Source organism: Pavona decussata, unplaced genomic scaffold (assembly GCF_977016875.1).
Source record: "Pavona decussata unplaced genomic scaffold, jaPavDecu1.1 SCAFFOLD_161, whole genome shotgun sequence".
Classification (NCBI taxonomy): domain Eukaryota; kingdom Metazoa; phylum Cnidaria; class Anthozoa; order Scleractinia; family Agariciidae; genus Pavona; species Pavona decussata.
The window spans coordinates 4,320,001-4,337,935 of record NW_028145572.1 but is presented as its reverse complement, the minus strand read 5'-3'; the positions used below and the strand labels follow the sequence as shown (position 1 = coordinate 4,337,935).

General features: G+C 37.1%; 1 protein-coding gene across 2 annotated transcripts in view; it reads right to left on the bottom strand.

Moving 5' to 3' along the window:
* Positions 1–235: 235 nt before the first annotated feature.
* Positions 236–17,935, bottom strand: part of LOC146464923 (programmed cell death protein 4-like) — an 18,064-nt gene continuing 364 nt past the window's right edge. The window contains exons 2-16 of one of the 2 annotated variants that reach the window (XM_085129201.1): positions 16,960–17,228; positions 12,637–12,749; positions 11,527–11,604; positions 10,090–10,125; positions 9,602–9,643; positions 7,607–7,645; positions 7,318–7,396; positions 5,005–5,066; positions 4,317–4,414; positions 3,771–3,885; positions 3,569–3,616; positions 2,692–2,751; positions 2,348–2,458; positions 2,067–2,206; positions 236–1,496 (exon numbers count right to left, since the gene is read on the bottom strand). In XM_085129201.1, the coding sequence (XP_084985327.1) occupies positions 1,445–1,496; positions 2,067–2,206; positions 2,348–2,458; positions 2,692–2,751; positions 3,569–3,616; positions 3,771–3,885; positions 4,317–4,414; positions 5,005–5,066; positions 7,318–7,396; positions 7,607–7,645; positions 9,602–9,643; positions 10,090–10,125; positions 11,527–11,604; positions 12,637–12,749; positions 16,960–17,176 (1,290 nt within the window). In that variant the 5' untranslated portion in view covers positions 17,177–17,228 and the 3' untranslated portion in view covers positions 236–1,444. Of the gene's footprint in view, positions 1,497–2,066; positions 2,207–2,347; positions 2,459–2,691; positions 2,752–3,568; positions 3,617–3,770; positions 3,886–4,316; positions 4,415–5,004; positions 5,067–7,317; positions 7,397–7,606; positions 7,646–9,601; positions 9,644–10,089; positions 10,126–11,526; positions 11,605–12,636; positions 12,750–16,959; positions 17,879–17,935 lie in introns of those variants that run through there. The other variant, XM_085129200.1, reaches the window with a different exon arrangement.

Here is a 17,935-nt window from a genome sequence, read left to right as displayed (position 1 = left end):
TTTAATTGACGTTTTCTTGTTGTAAAGCGCTGTTGGTTACGAGTAGAAACAGAGTTATTATTACGTCTTCTCTCCAACAGCATTTTGCATGCAAATACTTTGTTTTTTTATTATTCAATGGCACGATAGCCAGTAACTTAATTTGAATAAGGTCGGGTGACACACCAGACGCAACCAACTCCCCCATTTGTAATGTACGCGACCCAACGATTTTGAACACAAACATTCAATAGTCTGAAGGTTTGATCTTTTTTTTATTTTTTAGAAAGTTTTTCAAGCCAGATTCTGTACAATTTTATACTTAAGAGCAGAGAGACAACGTGTTTGAATAAGATGACTATGACAAGACCAGTTGATTTTCACTTTCAGTAGTAACGGTGACGGAAACTGAAGTAAAAAGAACGAAAAAGAGGAAAATCCTTACACAAACGACCAAGGAGAAAAAGATGCAAATTGCACTAAAAATCAGCTAAGACAAATAGACAAATTTCACGCGGAAGCGATAATATAAAATGAGTTTGTTTTCTCCCACCTAGTTACTCATTCAATATACCCAGTTTAATGTTCTTTTTTTTTTTTTTTCGTCATTTTTCGTTTTAACAATGGAGCACCCACGCTTTCTCGTGCTGCACTTTCTAGTCAATGGCTGATGGGTATTACCCACAGCTAACTGAACAAGATAGAGTCTAAGGATTCTAGAAGTCAAGCATAAAACACTGATGAAATAGTTTTTTCCCAATTAATTTTTGTAAAGAAGGAAGAAGAAACGTTTATTTACAAAAAAAGTAGTAACTACCAGTATAACACAGGAAAGAACGAAAGCCTCTAGCTTGTTGTTTGTTTTCGGGAACTTAAAAACTAGCGAACCTAGTATTAGTCAAGATAAGCTTAGAAGCTCTATTAACTGACTTCTTTAAAGTACATTCTCCTTTCAAACATGTCAAAATCTAGCTGACTCAGCAGTAAGACACATTTTTTCGTTTTGTCCTGTATGTATCATTTTTTTGTATATGAAGGTCATAAATTGAAATATACGTCAGGCAAGGAACGGGGAAATGAAAAGCACACATTAGATAATTATCATCACACTCGTAGCGTTTCCCTTCATGGTACCAGTGCAGCAGAGAAGCCAGACAGGGCCACCAACTAACAAATACAACCCAGCTACCGACACATCAATCTGCCGAACACAGAAACGACAGAGTGGGGTTGTAGGTAATCTGAAATTAAGATGAATCCTGAACATTGTTTCTAAAGATCAGTCCTTTATATTCCAATACTAATAAGATATGCTTGTTCTAGAACGGCTTTATGAATTTGGCTCCTGAAGTGAAAACCCTTAGTGAATCCTATTCAAACAAGAATGTTCTCCGTATTAAAGTAGGCCTTATTAATTAATGTCCGTCTCATCGGTTGATTCCTGGGTGTGCAAGGTGGGAGGTGGTTAAGCTTTCACGAGTCCCCCATCACCCTCACTCACAAAGCGTTTGCGGCCCCTGCAAACACAACACAAAAAATGTTGTCAGACGAAAGTGCACCACTTTAAACCCCTGAGTACGTTCTGCGGATGAAACTATGCACCGTGAAATTTACAATTTTTTTGGATATATATATTGGGAATACCTCACAACTGAGATGATTTATCTTATATCGCCGTTGTTTTTACGTTGAGACATTTATCTGCAAAAGGCCCACAATTTACTCCAAGAACATTGCCCCGCATTTTTTTCTAATTCGAGCAGTCTTTTTCAATAAAAAATTCTTAGAAAAAGACATGTTCAAGACGATCACGTCTTCAGTTACTAACATAAAAACCATTTATTAAAAGAAATGAACACAAAAAGCAGAGTGAGGCGGCACAGATCTTGAGGGTAAAATTCGCCCTTTATATCCATGAAAATGATGACAAGAGACCAGAAATAAATTATTTAAAATAAGGCCTTTTTTCGGTAAACCGTACGCCACACGCTAAAAACAAGGCAAGTCGAAGCAAATGCAATGAACAACCAAGAATTACACACAAACGGTTATGCATCCAGACCTTTTAATGTGAGTGATAAACATACCTGGATGGGACTTTCAAAGTAAAGGAGATTGGAATAATTCCGTCACGGGCACACATGTCAGTGAATTTCTCCAGGGTGGTGTGGGCATTTGGAATATCCAGCTGAATGTCAGTAAACGAGTCAAACACACGTTCAAATCCCTGGGAAATTAAATTGAGACATGTTTTATGACCTTACACTTCTCGTTAGGTAGCTTCCTAAAACTCTGCAGACGGCTTCAACGGATCAGTATCAGATGTATATAACCATATAAAGTTGTTCAAAATAAATATGATGCTTACATTTTTAATTTGATCTGGCTTGACGATGTTGGTCTTTGAGAAGAACTGAAACAAGTTTTTCGTCAATAACATCACACGTTCATGGCCATCTTCCAGCATCATAACAATGGCCTGTTAGGAGATCATATAGCAAAAAGTTAAACTGTAAAAATAGGCTTAATTTGTACATCTGGTAAAAATCAATCCAAACATATTAAACAAGTGAGATGCAGGTTTTCCCATTGTTACTGTTAACTTTCAAAATTTTCTAACTTTTTACTATCCAGTATTGAACAGACTTTTCTAAATTTCAGTTTAATCGAAGACTGCATAAAATTTACAAAGGAGCAAGCTAATACTAATACCTCATAAATTAGCTCATGGTAGAAATGAGGTACTTCCAAGTCTTGTACACAGCGACTTGCCTGGTGAGAAAAACAAAAACAGAACGGGCGTGACTCAAGGTAATTACTATAGAGCCCAAGCAAAATGAACCCTTCACAATTTATGCAAATTATCTATTCTAATGAATGATCAAAGGCTCCTGTGAGTGAAACTTCTGAATGCAGATGTGAATAGCTGGGTAACCATATTAAAAGCGGTACTCGCATCAAACTAAGCTACAAGGATTCATGGATGCCATGCTGCATTACAGGAATGCAGTATGTACATAATGTTATTTGCTTAACACGCAAAACAATTAAAATTAACCGCCTGCTTAGTGATCTAACATCGTTGTATAACATTTTGTTAGTTCAACAATGTTGAAACATTTAGCACAGGTTTTCAACATTGTTGAACTAACAAATGTTGTACAACAATGTTGGATCGTTCAGCCAGGGCTTAATTTACACACGCATTCTGATTCCTTTCAATACTTGATGCAACGCAAACTTTAAGGAAGACGTACAAGTTCTTTTGGCTGTTTTACGTGGTTGCCAATCGACCAAAAAAGCATCCAGTTTTTCTTTCAAGAACCTCCATAAGTTTTTTCTTCGCGTCGTGTTCTTACCAAATGAAACTTGATGCATGTGAACGATTTTGGTTGCCTTGCACGTGACCAAAATCTTGACTGATGTTGAATACATGCATTATAGGTTGACTCATGAATAATTTTTGTCTTTTATTACATTCCGATTAAATTGATATAAAGTTTACAGTTCCCACCAACCGAGTGACAAAATCCCCACATCGGGATAACTTGTTCATTGCGCATGTTAAAAATGACAAACAAAGACTCACTTCTTCAACATCCTCTGAAGACAAGTACTCTTTCAGCAATAAACCCATCTAAAAGGTAAAAATTAAAGATCTAACTTACTTGCCATCTAGAAAATGAAGACTTTCTTGTAAGAACATGTTTCAATTTTAGGAAGGAGAGAAGGAAACTTCAAATCTAGACTACTGCATATATAAATTTATTAACACTTTCTAAGATCCTTGCCTTTTTAACAAGATGTTTCACAGGGCGTCGTCCCCCAACCACACCCCACACACTGTCCAAACGCACCATTCCATGTTTCATTCTCAACAACACATCAGCTTCAGTCAAAGCTTTCCTGTTATAGAAAATCAAACAATTTCATAAAGAGCTAATAACAAATGATTGATGATGGCTGATGTGATAATAGATTAATAAATACCCCCTAACTCTTAAACATTTTGATGAGCAGGATTGTGCCAAGGAAATAATACGACTGCCTGGACACCTAACATTTCAGGGCAAAGAATGATTGCAAGACTCCTTGAAGGTTTTTCCCCAGGTAACAACTTTAGAGAGGCATTATAAAAAACAAAAATGGTTAGAAGCACAGGTTCACATGCAATAATTACTGTAATGATTACATAATAAAAAGCAATATGAAGTAGTTGAAAATTATTATAAGGATGATTCATCAGTAGAAACTTGCTTCTAGCCAACACACATGGATATTAAACTTCAAATGGGGAAAATGAGAAAACAAGACCATGATTCCCTCAGGGAACTTACGCCTGATTTGATTCTGAAGGTGTGTCTCCCAAATTGGTGACAAACGCCGGTGGCAGACAGTCATCGGCAATGGCACGGGCAATAAACTTCCCCAGAATCTGGAGAAATGGAAGAAATAAAATCACTGCACTCTAAGTTCACATAATTTAACCCTCTACTGTTATTAAGCAGTTCACAAGTAAGTCTACTGAAATATTTAAGGTTATGTTCAATTTAACAGTGTTAGCAGTATGTTTCTGGAATAAAATAAATAAGCAAACCTCTAGATTTCTTGTTCAGAGATTTGTTACTTGGTTTTCAACATCCATTTTTGTATAATTCCAGAAATTCAAAAAATCTCTTACAGTCAAGGCTTCTTGGTAACCATGCATTTTTATGCCAAAAAATGGCCAATTTAACATGTCCTTAGCATTAAATTATAACTCTTTATATGTACTTGCAAAAGGATATCCCAAAAGTAAAACTGACATGTTCTAGATACCTGTTCTGTTGTTAGTAGAGACCTTAAGCACACAAGCTAATACATCACAGAAAGTGATCAGAGGTTGAGTGTTTCTACTATTATGTCTTTCATGGCGAGAAGCAAAGACAATTCAACAAAGCTCAGGGAACAAGTAGAAGCTTTCATCTGTGACTTGCAACTGTGCAAGTTCCCTAATGCAGATGTTCATTATGTGCGTCAGATTACCCTAGGGGCCTCTGGGGTGTCCAGAGAAAGGTCATCAAGGTCATCTAACAGCTGCTGAAAACCTGTAGATAAGAATGCTTTCCATTAAAACCAATTCATACTCAGTGCCCTGGAACATTGCTCACTAAAAGACATGTACTGTAGCTTTTGATAGTGGATATGGCCAATTGGGCAATTCCAGAAAATATCCATACCCAACCACGGACGGCTTCCATGTTTTAACCCCCCCTTGCCTTCGGAAAATCCAAAATGCATTACCCCCCCATGCCCTCAGAATTCCATAATCGTGAACCCCCCCTCCCCTTCAGAATTTCCGGTTTTTCTGGGAAGTACATTTTCGATTTTAGCAACGCCTATATGAACAAACGAACATGAATTTATGCCTCCTCAGGGCTGCGATCTAGCAGCGCTAGGCGACAAGCTTTACTCTTCAGCAACAAGAAAAACCTATCGCTAGTGGCCAGGCCGTGAAATGTTCTTTTCAAGTCCGAATTTGGCTATAATAATAAACACCATTTACGGCAGTTTTACTCCTCTTTGTTTTCTTGTGCCATTCAACTCCTTTAGGAAAAGTAGGAAACTAGAACAACGCATTGGATGAAAACAAAAATTATTTCTTTTCACCCCTTGTTTTATACCCGCACAAAATCCATGCTTCAGTCGGCTTCAGTTTCTGAACCAAAAATTCAATTAAATAAAATTGTATCTGTGATTCCAGGCGCTATCAAGAGAAAACTTGTGGTTTCAATTACCACATTACGAATACCTAGTATTAACTATTTCAAACGCTTTTAGCGAGGAAGAAGAAAATTACCGATTGTCAACTACATTGAAAACAACTTTATGCAAATTTATCAGTGATATGTGATGCGCGTCTTGAATGTTCGATTCCACGTGCCCGAGTCCCTCACGAGTAAACATGCATCGTTGCTGTTTTGTAATTATCTACTTTATTTACAAAATGTTACTGAAAAAAGTAGCAGTCATTAACCCTCATACAAGAGCAGCCTTCCAGTCGATCGACTCTTACGCCGGAGCACGTGGACAAGATTGCGGCTTTTTCGCGGAATGTAACACGATCGCTTCTGAAATATCTTCGCTGTGCAAGCAGTACGCTGTGCAAGATTATACTTGATTGTACTTGAATCTTTCGAATGAAAACTTCGGAAAAAGCATTTCCTTTTTTAAAAACGTACAACGTCTACGGTAAAATTCGGCAAGGAACCGGGGAAACTTCAACGTGGCCGCTCGCTTGCCTTTGAGCAGACTTTGTTTACATCTTTGGCGTAGCGTTACAAATTTGCATAAATATTATCGAGATCATCGAATCTCAAAAGGCGATGTCACGTTTTCTTCATTTCAAATCGTAACCGTGTCTTCCTCTCAAAGATGACTACCTGTCCACTTAACCCAGTAATAAACAGTGAAGGAAGCGATATTAAAGGATTGCACCTTTTTCGGCCGCTGTTTCACAAGCTGAGAATGGAAACACGCGCGATCGCTACCAGTACGCTGCACATAATTATGCTTGATTGTACTTTAATCTTTCGAATCAAAACTTCGAAAACAGCATTTCCTTGATTAAAAAACGAGCAAAGGCCCCCCCATGCCCTCAGAATTCCATAATCGTGAACCCCCCCTCCCCTTCGGAATTCCATAATCGTGAACCCCCCCTCCCCTTCGGAAATCCTAAAAGCCGTCCGTGGTATGGTATGGATATTTTCTGGAATCGCCCATTCAGATACAGGGTATACGTAACTACCTCGACTCCAAGGAAAGTACTAAGATATGGGTGTAAGTATGGAAAGTACTATATACTTGGGCATAACTGGGTTTAACTATGAATATAATGGGCTGGGTGTTGATATTCTACTCACATCACAGCTATTAAACAAAAGGGCAAAATGGACAACAGTTAATTAACATATTAATCAGTTTCCGTTCTCTCTGCCCACAAAAGGATAAAGTCTGATAAAAGATTTATTTACTACTTTAGAACAACAAGTCTATGAGAACCAAATTCCAACCCTAATAATGATCATGGTTTATAAAATGAACAACAACCAATGCAGGCCCACCCCTGAATAAAACAGAAAGAGATAAAATTGATTTAAGTCCATCAACATGATCTTCGAGCCCACTGAAATGAACTTGCCTTGATCTTAAATTAATTCATTACACCCAACAGCAGCTGTTGGTTGATTTTAGATTTTAGGTGCACTTGCACCATAAGTTAGCCAATTTAAAAAATTGGACTATAATAATAATTATTTTCTTTCTTCCCTTTTTAGTACATGTATGTAACAAAATTACCTTTGGCTATGTCATGTTGGCTAAGGTGTTTGCCATACAAATCTGAGATCAGGACTGATACCATCTCTCTCTGAGTAGCCTGCAGACAAAGGATGTGTTTCAAGGAAACATGGTTAAAGGGGCTTTTAATGACATCTATTTTAACCAGCACTTTTACAATTCAAAAGGAGAGTTTTTTGTTGATGGCAGCTGACAAAACACAGCCAAAACCATTTATGAATGTTTTTCAACTATGGCTGGAATAATGGATGTCATTACTTAAAAATAGATACTATACACAGTATCTTACCTTCTTCTCCAGTGCAAGGCAGACGGCCAGGGCAGGAACCTGTGTTCATTAAAATAATACACACATCACAGTTTATTTTACAGACTTCTAAACATTGCATTTCATAGCTCAGTGCTACATTTTGTGGCTTCAAAAGATGTCAATCACATTGTCACCCATTTTATGAAAGCAAGCATCTTTGAGGGATTAATAACCAAAAGCATTCAACAAAAACTGGAACATTTCTTTGCTAAAATATTGCTAGCTGGTATGTACAACCATTAACTGTTAAACCATCTCTGCATTTTCCTTCATCTGTAACTCCAAAAACAACATTTTTAGCACGAGGTGCTAGTGGGCTGAGCATTTAAAACTTCACATGGTGGTTTTGACCTTTTCAAAGCGCTTACACCTGCCTTTGTTATCAGTCAGTGTCAAGTTTCTCCTGGGTCGATATATTGTACTTCCTTTGTTTCAAAGGTCATTTGTGGTGATTCTCTTTGATAATTTTACCCACCCTCCCTCCCAAGGGGGGTTTATTTTTTTCTCACACTTGTCTCAGTAAAGTTTGTTTTACCCCAAACTCCTCTGCAGTGTTTTTCTTGGTGTTGACTAATTACAGTCGAACCTGTATATAACGGCCACCCTCGGGACTTAAGGAACTGGCCGCTTAATACAGGTGGCCGCTTAATACAGGATCACGGAAAATACTCACTGGGCGTTGTCTAATGTCAATATTAATGGCATATCATACAAAAACAATTTATGCAAGGAAACAATAGGACAATCAACACTCTTTCAAGCTACCAATACTGTAAACAAAGTTCAGTGCCAACTTGCAACTTAACGGTATAATATACGTAACATTGTGTAAAAGTACTATGCAATAAATCGTCCTCTACTCTTCTACGGTATACAGTGTTCTATTTCTGTGACTAGCAGTTCACAACAAAATATCTCATTCAGTCATTTCATAGTTGCTACGCTCAATGTTCAATGTTCTGAAGAACAAGCTAATTAAAGAGGAATTTCTTGCTAAAGAGTGAACCATGTTCAAAACGAGTTTCTTTTAGCATTTGTGATATGGTACTGTACTTCAGCACATTGTGAACATCTGAAAAGCGTTAACGATATTAAATACGGCCGAGTATCAGCTTACAGTAGCTTTGTACATGTTATTTCTTTATAGTGATGCTGGATCGCATTTTAAACACAATAAAATACTGCATAAAATAACAAATGGCTTAGTTTTTATTCAACGGTGGCCGCTTAATACAGGTAAAAATAACAAAGAAAGACAAACATAAGACTGCTAAAGGGTGGCCGCCGCCGCTAAATAGAGGTGGCCGCCTAATACAGGTAACAAATGCAGCGTTTATATGAGAGAACAATCGGGACTTTGAAAACTGGCCGCTTAATAGAGGGTGGCCGCTTAATACAGGGCCATTATATACAGGTTCGACTGTAACAAATATTACATTCAAATTTAACAACAACATGGTCAAAAATCCAAACTGGCAAGAGGCAGACCAGCTGGCTATTTACAAGTGCATCCAAGGAGTTGAACTTGAGGATAAACTGAGTAAAAATTCCAGCTAAGTGGTCAAAGTGGCACTTAAACCTGTGACCTTGATATTTCAAGTCCAGCAACCAAACCACTCAGCCGCACTGCATCCACGCAACCCTCTGCCTCAAAGGGAGATTTTTGCCCCCACTCCCCACCTCTTAAAAATTCCTGCTTAGCTTCTTCCTTTTCTTTAATAATGTTCGGTTTTGAGATCATGTCCCACTTGGAATTTCCAATGACCTTTTCTGCAAGAACTGCATCTTTGAACATCTGAACCCACAGTTTTTGAATAATGAAAACAAAATCTATAAGACCACCCCAGTAAAAACAAAAAACTACCACTGACTTCATTACAACATTAACAGGCTGTCTGAATGATAATAAGAGAGTTTCAGTTTGCATGCAATCCACAAATACATTTCAACGAAAATAAATTGATGAACACTGACCTTATATTTCCTTGAAGAAATGTTAAGTTCTGAAAGGGACATCTGTAATAATTAAACAATAAAAGAACAAGAGTTATTGTAACAGAATAAATTTTATTACAATAAATTATAACAGTTCAGAATGAAAATGTCTTAAGTTAGCATCTAGCTAGCTTAGAATGATCATACCATAATATTATTGAAGCACTCGGTCAAAAACTATGTTAACAAGAAATTTACTGAGAAATCCAAATTGCTTCAAATTAGCTTGAATTTGACAAACTGTAGACTCACTATCATAAGAAATTTAATGACTATTTTTTTTTATTTTGAGGCTAAATTCCAACAATGAGCCTGAATGACTTTCCTAATTAATCTCGTGCAGCTAATTAAATTAGTAGAAGCTAACTAACATGGCTGGTCTATCACTTTTTAACTTTCCCGAATTTTTGTTTTCAGAGGTCAATGTCATTATGTACACTGCTATAGAATCCTGTATCATGACTCACCGCAACATCGTCAGTCTCCCCATGCTCAAAGTATTCCTGAAGAAATGAAAACAAAACATACAGTCTGGGGAAGTCAAGAAGTTACTCTGCACCAGTTTACTGAGAGTGCACCATTGTGCATTGAACTGTCATTGTACTGAAAGGGACAGGGTACGAGTGTTGTTGATGGTTAATGCACTGATCACAAATTCAACTATTAACAACTGTAAGAGTTTACTCAAGTATTAAAAACTTCAACAGTCAATTGCTCCTTTTCATTTGTGAGCTGTTCTGATGCCTGGAAACCCAATCAGCAAAATACAAGTGAAATAGAACTTTCCTAGCCATTCAAAGGCCTTATCCAACCTCAAAATCTCAACATATAGATGCTGTTGTGCTCCTTTAAGAGGCACACTATCTTGAATTGAGTTGACAAATTTCAACAATACCATAGTAAAATTGGAAAAATATTACTGCCAATAAAACAGTATTACAATGGTTTTCCAACTATTTATTTTTAAGTACTTTCTTAACCATATTAATGAAGTGAAAGCTAAGGGAATCACCACCATGAAGGAGGATTGGAAATGTGATTAGCATAAAATTTGTTGAAATTTTGCTTAAATTTAAGAACTACAGTATTTATGGTTTTGAGAAGATTCGTCAAACACTCAAAAGAGTGTTTTATCTAATTTTCAAAAACCCTGAAGTTGGTTTAAAGAAACATGCATATGGCTGTGCCTCATTTTTTCAACTCATTTCAGACTCTGTGTTTGGAAATGGATTTAAACTCATCACCAATAGATGAGCTTGGGAGTTGGTGCCTTTGAAGTTGGTGGAGCCGGGCAATGCTCTAGCATGAGGAGGAGGTATCCATGGCAACCCTGCGAGCGGCCCCCACCAAGCACCGTCACACTGAACAGTTCAGTGGAATACTTACCGACCCAATACTTACCTAGCCCCCACCGAGAGGGAGGGATGGGATGGGAAAAAACAAAGCACAAACTGGCACGCAAACAGCAAGCAATTGAGACAACACTTTGCGAAGAACTGCAAGCAAGCAACTGCGTATAAAAGTCACGAGGTGCCCCTGCTAGAGACATTGGGCTACCCCTAATATAGTTGGGGAAAACAGCTGACCAGCATTGCTTCGAGGTTAACTTTGCCTAAATTACATTTAGCCACATGAAACACTCTTCCTCATGTTTGATATATATTACATCACAATAATCAAACTACCTCAAAATTGATCCTTAATGATTATTTCTTAGAATTTAGGTGAATACTTCACTTAGCCCTGGAAAGACCATAATCCCTTTTAAAATCTCACATTACAGTAAAGCCATGTCTAAAACATGAACTCTCAACAGTTCAGTTTATCATAAGGAGCTTTTAAACTTATTTTAGTAGTTAGAGAGCAAATCCCCTTTCACAGTTGATTTATTCACTCTGCCTTACCTGCACAATGGGAGTAACATTTTTGCCAAACTCTTCCTCAGTCAGCTCTGGTTTAACCATCTCAATTGCAAATGGCTCCTACAAAGTATATTACCAAAATCACAAACAACATTCTAGAATATGTTTCTGCCATTGAAATCTTTGCTTGTCTCATGTTTCACAGCACCTGTGATATTGGGTTGGATATGCTTTATAGATCCACCACATTGGTTGTTTCAGGTTACTTCACAAATCTTTGGTTTTATACAACAGAGTTGATGGGGTAATTTGGCCACCATAAAGAGATTAGAGTGCTGACGTTTCAAATGTAGAACCTTTGTCAGAGGGAATCCACTCTGATTAAAGGCTAATTAGGTACAAAATGTCAGCTCTCAAATCTCTTTATGGTATCCAAAGATCAAACCAGATAGCCTGAAATTACTCTCTTTAAATGTGAGAGGTCTTGGGTATTTTAGAAAACGAACAGCTGTTTTCATCTGATCAACCTGAAATATCATACTAAGAAGTACATATAGCTTTAAAAAATAATGTAGAGAGAAAATTTCAGGAAGCACCGATGGCAATTATATATTAATATTGGTAATTGAACTGAGTGGAGTGCAATTTGGTCTGAAATCATACGCGTGATTTCAAAATCAAACGAGCGCGCAGCGCGAGTTTGATTTGAAATCACAAGTGTGATTTCAGACCAAAATTGCACGACACGAAGTTCAATTACCACTTAATTACATCCATTTTGAAATCACAGAGTGTCATTGTCAATATTAATATTCTATTTGTGTTACTTCATTTCCATTTTGATGGGCTAAAGAAAGGATGCAATTTAGAGCAAAAAATGGTGCAATTTGGTAATAAATTGCATCATTTTGGACCAATCAGATTCCTAGGATCACCAGTGATTTCAAAATGGATGTAATTAATAGGAAAACTTAAGATGTAGAATTTGAAATGATTGTGAATGAAGAAAGATGTTACTGAAAGGCAAAACATGTACATCCTTAGACAGGTCCTTGCTTTTATACTATGATTGCACTCAAATGTTGTTGGTTTACTTTAATTGCCATTAATTAATCAAAGACTAATATAATTTAATATAGCACTTGTACTCACATCTTCATCTTCCTCTGATTCATAGTTTGGATCATGCTGATCTCTGATCTTGAGATCCTCTTCATTGAAAACTTCACCAATGACTCCCCAAGTACCCTTTCCTCCTGCTCCACCTAGGAAGTAACACAGCAAGTGTCAATCATGTATTTACCAATCTCTGCGTGTAACTTTTAGGTTTTTCTTTTACGTCTTAACAATACAACCAAAACTCCAATGAAATTTGAACTTTAGGGGACTGCATTCTTGTCACCTGGTAATCATTTGTTCACCACATGCTAAGCACAGCTGCACTTTCAAAGATTGAATTTCAACTCACAACTTATCCATTTAACCATTTAAGCCAAATAGTGACAGGCATGCAATTTCTCCTCACAATATCACAACCTGATCAAGCATTCAGCTTTATTTGAGAAAAAAGGAAATGATTACCAAAGACAAAAGGTCTTGATGTTTTAACAAATTCTCCTAACTAGCTCCACAAGAAGATACAGAGAACACTGAGAAGAATATATTTGTTGATACTGGGGCTAATAAAGGGTTAAAAGAAATATTGTCTATTACATTTAGATGTTTTTCCTAAACAAAGAAAATCAACAAGTTCACCATGTCAGTAAGCTTCAAGTTTCCCCTTACTCTATCAGAGCCTTTGATTTTTTACATAAGTTTTTTGTACACCTTTTTATATCATAGTCCAGGATTTTGCATCACAGCAAACTACGTGCGACATGATTAAAGGGCAATGTACTCTTTTTACTAACATATGATCATCAAAAATAAATTAATTTATGAGTATAAGAGTTAACAGAACTATTAAAGTGTATAAGACACGAAAAATTTTTCCTCGGTTTTTAGGAGTTTGATGCATGTAAACCGACTTTAACAATAAAAATGGTCTGAAATTTTTGAAAACCAGTTTTTTCGGGGAAAAATACCTGCTTTTTCCTTTAAAAAAAATGTCGCTGGACTGAGACCTAATTTTAATTACCACATTAGGACGTCACTCTACTTGACATTGTTTCTGGGAGTGTTGTGGCTACAAAACGGAGATATGTCCAGAAATGCACGCTAATGAGATTCATGAACTGTATGATACACATCACAAGGTGTCCCCTAACCTTACTTCTCACTAAAACACACATAATTCTGTAAAACATGAAGTCATATGAAAACAACAAAAGGTTTGTTTTATATGAAGTACCCAAATTCAGGGTTTTGTGCATTTCTGGACACGAGTGACAAAACGCTTCAAAATGTTTGCATTCAACAGCATTATTCGCTTATATCTGAGATGTTCTCGAATCTCTCGATAGCTCAAGCGAACAAGAACAAGCAGAGGGGAAAAGTAAGTCATCATGGGTTGTATCAAACCATAAATGAGTAGACGTGCCATTACGAATCATGTTGATTTCTGACAATTGTCAGCTGTGCACAGTGGAAGCAATTGTGCATCGAATTCTGTTAGTGTTTAGGCAAAAGCCTCCTTTTCAACCGTTAGCTTTTACAAGCAGAAAAACAACAACCAATCCTAATGATTAATTCATACAGGAAGCTGCATGCTATTACTTTATGTTCGAATACCAATTTCGCATGTGTGTTGAGGTAGAGGACGAGAGGACATAACTCAGGGTAAACAAAGAGGGAAAGGATGTCATTATTTGTGAACTTGCAAGAAGAGCTATTAAATGTTTATTTTGTAAATACATGTTCTCAGAAATCTTTGGTTCTTGTCATTCGTTGGTAATAATGGGAATAATTTTCATCTAAGAATCAACATTGATTTGAAATTGTGTCTTCTCGGCAACTGATCATCTGTTTTCTAACCTTCAACTCCTAATTAAAATTAATTTCGGGAATTTACTAACCAGTAATGAATCTTAAAAGCTGCATCAGAATTTTAAACAGATCACAACAGACGAAACTGACTATAACTGCAGTCAGATGTTGAAAGGTACTACCAAAATAATTAATCAACTGTCCAACGAAATTTCTCTGTATTATTGTAAGAAATCAGTGCTTAATAGGCACTCCACCTCAAAAGAACGACTGCATGTTCTGCTAAGTGGCTTTACCCCGCCACCATTTTTGTTTTGTTTTCAAGTACGCATATCACATGATGTCTTGGCCGCGCACGGCAGCGACACTTTTGGAGTCAAAATAGTACTGTTTCGCATGGGAAATGAAGGCATTTGGAAAAGTTCATGCAAGTTTTAAGTTTAGAAGCAGTTTTTGTATACAAAACTGCAAAATAGAAAAGAAAAAATTTAAAGTAACCAGTCATTTACAAAAGAAAGCTTCCCTGTATTGTGGTTGGATTTTTCGTCATTTTAACCTAGTAGCTAGCTATCCTCTCTTTAGTTGCCAGCCGCCATTCATCAATCTGAAATTGAAGTTGCGGTCATCTTTGACTCGGAAAGACAAACATCATTATCAGTTGCCAGTCATAATAGCAGGTTGCCAGCTACTAACAATTTTAATGACTGCAGCTCTTATTGTTTACCCAGTAAAGCTATCAGGTATTAGTACAGCTCAGTGTATCTTTGACAGTAGTTACCATTCAATGGAAACTGTTATTTATAGCAGTAGATCAGTAATGTACAACAATTTGGGAATTTTCCCATGACAAGGAATGTTTCCAGTCATTTCATAACAATGCTTTTCACCTTGCATGGATTTTAAATTGAACTGCAACAAACAAACAGTTTTGAGAATAGAAACTTGTTTCTAAGGCAACTCAAAATCTTCTGTTATATCTCTAATAAAGACTGAAACATATGGCTGTGGGCTAACCAGAGATATGAAACTTTTTGGCAAAAGCACACTCCCTCTTTTATCCGAAAATGCAAAATATACCTGGTATATCACAAACGCGACAATAACTAGCATGTCACAGCTAAGTAACCAACAAAAAATGAGCAGTTTCATTGTTTTGATCACACAATAGTTTATTGTCCTATGCAAAATAAAACCAAGACCAATAAGTCATCAAAAGGTTATTACTTGAAAGTCTACAGAAAGTTAAAACTTTTGCTCCAAGACTTTTGCCTTTATTAAGCTTAAAATACCACATATATCAACACTTTCTTCTTCCAGGAAGAATATGGTCAGTTGCAAAACTTGGATTTGAATTGAAAAGTAGTAATATAACCAAATTAATGCAAAAGTACAGCTGTACAAGCCACATATCAGCATTTTTATTGTTTTCAATAAAAAATCCATATTCAATATTATTGTCCAAAATGTTTGTTTTGTTCTACAAATTTCCCCAAGTTTAAAAGCCTTTGTTTTGCAAAACAAAAATCACAAAACTTTGTGTTTTCCACCTATCGTAATTTTCCACAAACTTCAGCTGACCATTTAAAAAATTCTTCCATGGCCCAGTCTCAGTAACACCTTTGTAAACACCATAACAAGGAGCTGAAAGGTCTTCATGGCGCATAAACAGCTGAGATCATAAAGGCTAGGTTCCTGGCATGAAGTAAAACAAACAAAACAAAACAAACTTGCACTGAATTTTCCTGCTCGTGACATTCGACTGGCGATTTGTAAGAAATATGTGCTTCCTTCTGAAACTAACACGAAACGACATGTAACGAACACTTTAGTGGAAACTTGGATTTAGTCTTTTGGAAAACAGATTTTAGAAGTCCATAAAAATCATTGAACAAAGAGATTTTCTACAAGCCTAAGGTTATTCAAATTCAAATCTTACATGTGAGTACAAATTTTTCACACTCGACAAAAAGCTAGAGGGTTATACGGACTATATATTTTAAGTCAACGGGATCGCATCCAACCAAAATTCTTAACTTGCACAAAAGCAACCTGACTTGAAAGCGGATATCACGAAACTTGGAAAATTGCACAATGAGAGATTAAAACTCATAACGGAAACAAAGGTTCAATTCAAAACACAGCAGTGTACATGTACGAGGCTAACTTTGTACAATGACTAGCATCGTATCAACGCCAAAACCAAAAGGTTTGTTGTGATACACCCAAAGTGCAGTATTTGGAAAGTTAACCTGATGTTGATGCTTATGATGAAAAAACATCGTCAAACGAAACTTCCCGAGGTAAAGGAGCGAACGAAGTCACAAGTCAATTGAATGTGCGGTCGGCCGCGTGGCACTGCTCGGATCAACCGCACCATATGCAATATTCATGAACTCAAGACGTGTTTTGATAAGAAACAGAAGCTCGTGTGAAGATCCGATATGTAGCGCAACAAAACCACGACACTATATTTCCAAAAACCAGCATAGTTTAAGATTAAAGTAATATTGAACACTTTACGAAAAGGAAAGCTACGGCTTTGCAGCTTACCTTTCTTCGGCAAACCACGTCGTCCGCTCCGAGATTTTCTGTCGTGGTGTTTGTCCTTTGGGCCTTTCACGAACAAGGATTCGGCTCCGTTCTGTGTTCCATTAATACCATTCTTAAAGGTCGTCTTTACATCGTCGACTACTTGTTTTTCATTCTTCGTCGGAGCTTCCTCTTTAACATCTTCAACCGCAGACGTGGACTTGCTTCGAACTCGCATCTTCTTCGTGGAGGCAGTTGGCACTGTGACTGCAGAGCCGGAGGAAGGGGAACTGGCCATTTTCACGGTTCCAGAGCGAAAGAGAAAAAGTTCAGCATAGAATGCTTTGCAGAAAAGCCTTGCTGGCAATCTGTGCTAGCTGGGGCGGTGGAAAGGGGGCTGTATACAGAGCAGCAATGCCGTAAACTAAACCGAATGAACGAGTGCAACAGCTACAAGACTATCTTCTGGTGTTGGAAAGAAAGTTTGTTGTTTTTATCCCATCTGGGTCAGGTGAGGTGAAACTCGCCCTCTGATTGGCTATTGCTATTTAATGAAGGACAGCGCTCGGGGGAGGGGAAGGGGTTAAAATTCTCCCGGGTGTAAATGAAAACTTGTTGTACAGTCAAATTCACTATTTTCTTTTTCTCTAAATATTGTTGGATCTCTTGTTCGGTTTTAAAATGTCATAAATAACCTGATGATAAGAATAAAAGCATAATGGTGAACTCAAAATACACGGAAGTCTGTAAATTGTACAGTTTAAAAGCAAAATCACAGTATACACAAACTAAAAGCAAATATCAACTCGATCTTAATGTCAACATTTTATCTTGATGATCTTCCGTGCAGTATATTTTGACTTGGAATAATGCCAACCTCGTCACGCAATTCGAAAATTGAGATGTCACGCAGGTGCGGCTCTATGATATATGCCACGTTGTTGTAACGTACGTGCTTCCACTCAACCGCAAAACAATAACAAAGCTTACCAACGAC